This window comes from Eimeria acervulina, genomic scaffold, assembly GCF_000499425.1.
Source record: "Eimeria acervulina Houghton genomic scaffold, Eah_scaff3145, whole genome shotgun sequence".
Classification (NCBI taxonomy): Eukaryota; Apicomplexa; class Conoidasida; order Eucoccidiorida; family Eimeriidae; genus Eimeria; species Eimeria acervulina.
This window is the reverse complement of record NW_013547656.1, coordinates 1-2,471: the sequence shown is the minus strand read 5'-3', so window position 1 is coordinate 2,471 and position 2,471 is coordinate 1. Positions and strand designations below refer to the sequence as shown.

Below are 2,471 nucleotides of genomic sequence, written 5' to 3'. Positions count from 1 at the left end.
GCTCTAATGCCACTGTTTGCCTTGGAATATAGTTGTGTCTAAACTGTTATTGGAGCAAATGCCTTGCCCACACGCGTTCTGTAGCTATCCAGGAATGGGCATCAGCCGGCCTATGTCATGTGCACGCATTGCATGGGCTGCCTTCGGAGCAGTTTGTGCGTTGCACTTAAAAGAGGCCGGAGAGCTAAGCTTGTCGATTGATGCCTAGGTCAGCGTACACGGAGTGTGTCTATGGGGGGCCTTGAGCCTTCCCACGAAGCGCGCGACAAAAGTGAACGAGCAGAGTGGTAGGGACAGTCGTTAATGCGACGTGTTTCTGGGGGATTTCATCGGTTAGGTCATCCGTCGGTCATCGCCTTGTGTATGCAAATTGCTTTTGGAGTCGGTATAGGCGTTCCCGTTTCGGAGCAGCTTTGTTGAGTTATAGCTCCTCGCTTAGCGGAAAAATTGGTAGGCCTGCGGTGGCCGGTTGTTCGCTCGCAAGCGGTTCGGTGTGCAGAGGCGTCCCCAGCAATGAAGCTGGTTAAGCATAGCGTGCAATGGCTCTGTTGCTGATGCCTGCATGCGGAAAGAGGGGGCAAGAAGATGCTTTCAAACAACTGGCACGTGCACATCAGGGGGAGGCAGCAAGCGCACATGTGCCAGCGTTGTCAATCGTACACGCCACTGAAGTTGCGAACAAGCAGCAGGTTTGCAGGCGTTGCAGTGGAAGCGTCGTTTGGCCTCCTCAAGCGCGCGGGCCTCCACGCAGACAAACATCGAGCAGACAGGGCTTCTGTAAGCATCTCCGCGAAGCATGTGTATCCAGGCTGCATGCATTGGTTTGACACTTGTGATTTAGGTATTGCTAGGGTTGTTGCAGGCTTGAACCTCCCCTTCAGGTGTCCACTCTGCGACATTTTTGTGTGGCATCGTTTATCCCCAGAAGCGCGTACGTGCCTGCCAGCACGTCTGCAGATTGCGACGAAGGGCCATGCCTATTTGGCACTGAATTGTCGCACAGGAACGTGTAGTTGGAGGGAAGGAACGGTTCGGTAAAAACGTTCAGACATCGCAACTCTCGAACCTACGGGTGATGGCTTTGCGTTGAATTTGGAGAGAGGCAATGGTACAAACGCACTTACTATCGCAGTCTACGCTCTCGCCACGTGAGTATACCGCGCCATTTCTATGTTGCATGGTTTGACGCCAGGAGCAAGTACTTGATTTCCAACACGTCTGTTGAATGGGGTGAGAGGCTATGCATATTGGGGACTGGGTGGTTGCACATGGATTTGGATGGAAAGAGCGGTTTGGTGAGAACGTTCTGATAGTGCACCACTGGCGACTAGGGGTGATGGATTTGCATCGCAATTGCAGAGTGGCTGTGGTGCGAAAGCGGTCTACCTTTGTCTTGAGGTGCCTTTCCCGCGAGGTTTCTGTGTTGGATTGTAGCATGGTTTGGGTTCAGAAGCAAGTGCGTGATTTGCAAGCAGAAGCAAGTAGGTGATTTGCAAGACGTCTGTAGAATGGGTTTCTGTGTTGCATGGTTTGGGTTCAGAAGCATGTGCGTGATTTCCAAGACGTCTGTAGAATGGGGTGAGAGGCTATGCATATTGGGGACTGGGTTGCCGCACATGGATTTGGATGGAAAGATCGGTTTGGTGAGAATGTTCTGATAGTGCACCACTGGCGACTTAGGGGTGTTGGCTTTGCGTTGCATTTGGAGAGTGGCTGTGGTGCGAAGGCGGTCACCTTGGTCTTGAGGTGCTCATCCCGCAACGTTTCTGTGTAGCATGGTTTGGGTTCAGAAGAAAGTAGGTGATTTCCAGATTTCCAACAATTCTGTAGAATGGGGTGAGAGTGCATGGTTTGGGTTCAGGAGCAAGTGCGTGATTTGCAAGAACTCTGTAGAATGGGGTGAGAGGCTATGCATATTGGGGACTGGGTTGCCGCACATGGATTTGGATGGAAAGATCGGTTTGGTGGGAACGTTCTGATAGTGGTGGTGACCGCTGATCCCCACAACCGAAACGCAACCATTTGGAGAGTGGCTGTTGTGCGAAGGCGGTCTACCATTGTCTTCAGGTGCTCATGCCGGGACGTTTCAGTGTAGCTTGGTTTGGGTTCAGGAGCAAGTGCGTGATTTCCACGAAGTCTGTAGAATGGGGTGAGAGGCTATGCATATTGGGGACTGGGTTGTTGCACATGGAGTTGGATGGAAAGATCGGTTTGGTGAGAACGTTCTGATAGTGCACCACTGACGACTAGGAGGGTAGGCTTTGCGTTGCATTTGGAGAGTGGCTGTGGTGCGAAGGCGGTGTACCTTTGCCTCCAGGTGCCTATTCTGCGACGTTTAAGTGTTGCATGGTTTGGGTTCAGGAGCAACTACGCGATTTTCAACAATGCTGTACAAAGCGTTGTGAAAGCAGGCATGCGTCTGACTGGGGCAGCTGACGGGGTGTGTATTTGCATGCAAGCAGCAGTGTCAA

General features: G+C 52.0%; 1 protein-coding gene across 1 annotated transcript; it reads left to right on the top strand.

The window, feature by feature from the left end:
* Positions 1-200: 200 nt before the first annotated feature.
* Positions 201-2,440, top strand: EAH_00068210 (hypothetical protein, conserved; the record flags this gene model as incomplete). Its single annotated transcript, XM_013392298.1, has 6 exons — positions 201-208; positions 1,193-1,295; positions 1,541-1,578; positions 1,862-1,959; positions 2,068-2,149; positions 2,362-2,440. Coding segments are annotated over 6 exons (408 nt in total), but the record flags the coding sequence as incomplete, so codon positions are not given.
* Positions 2,441-2,471: the final 31 nt, after the last annotated feature.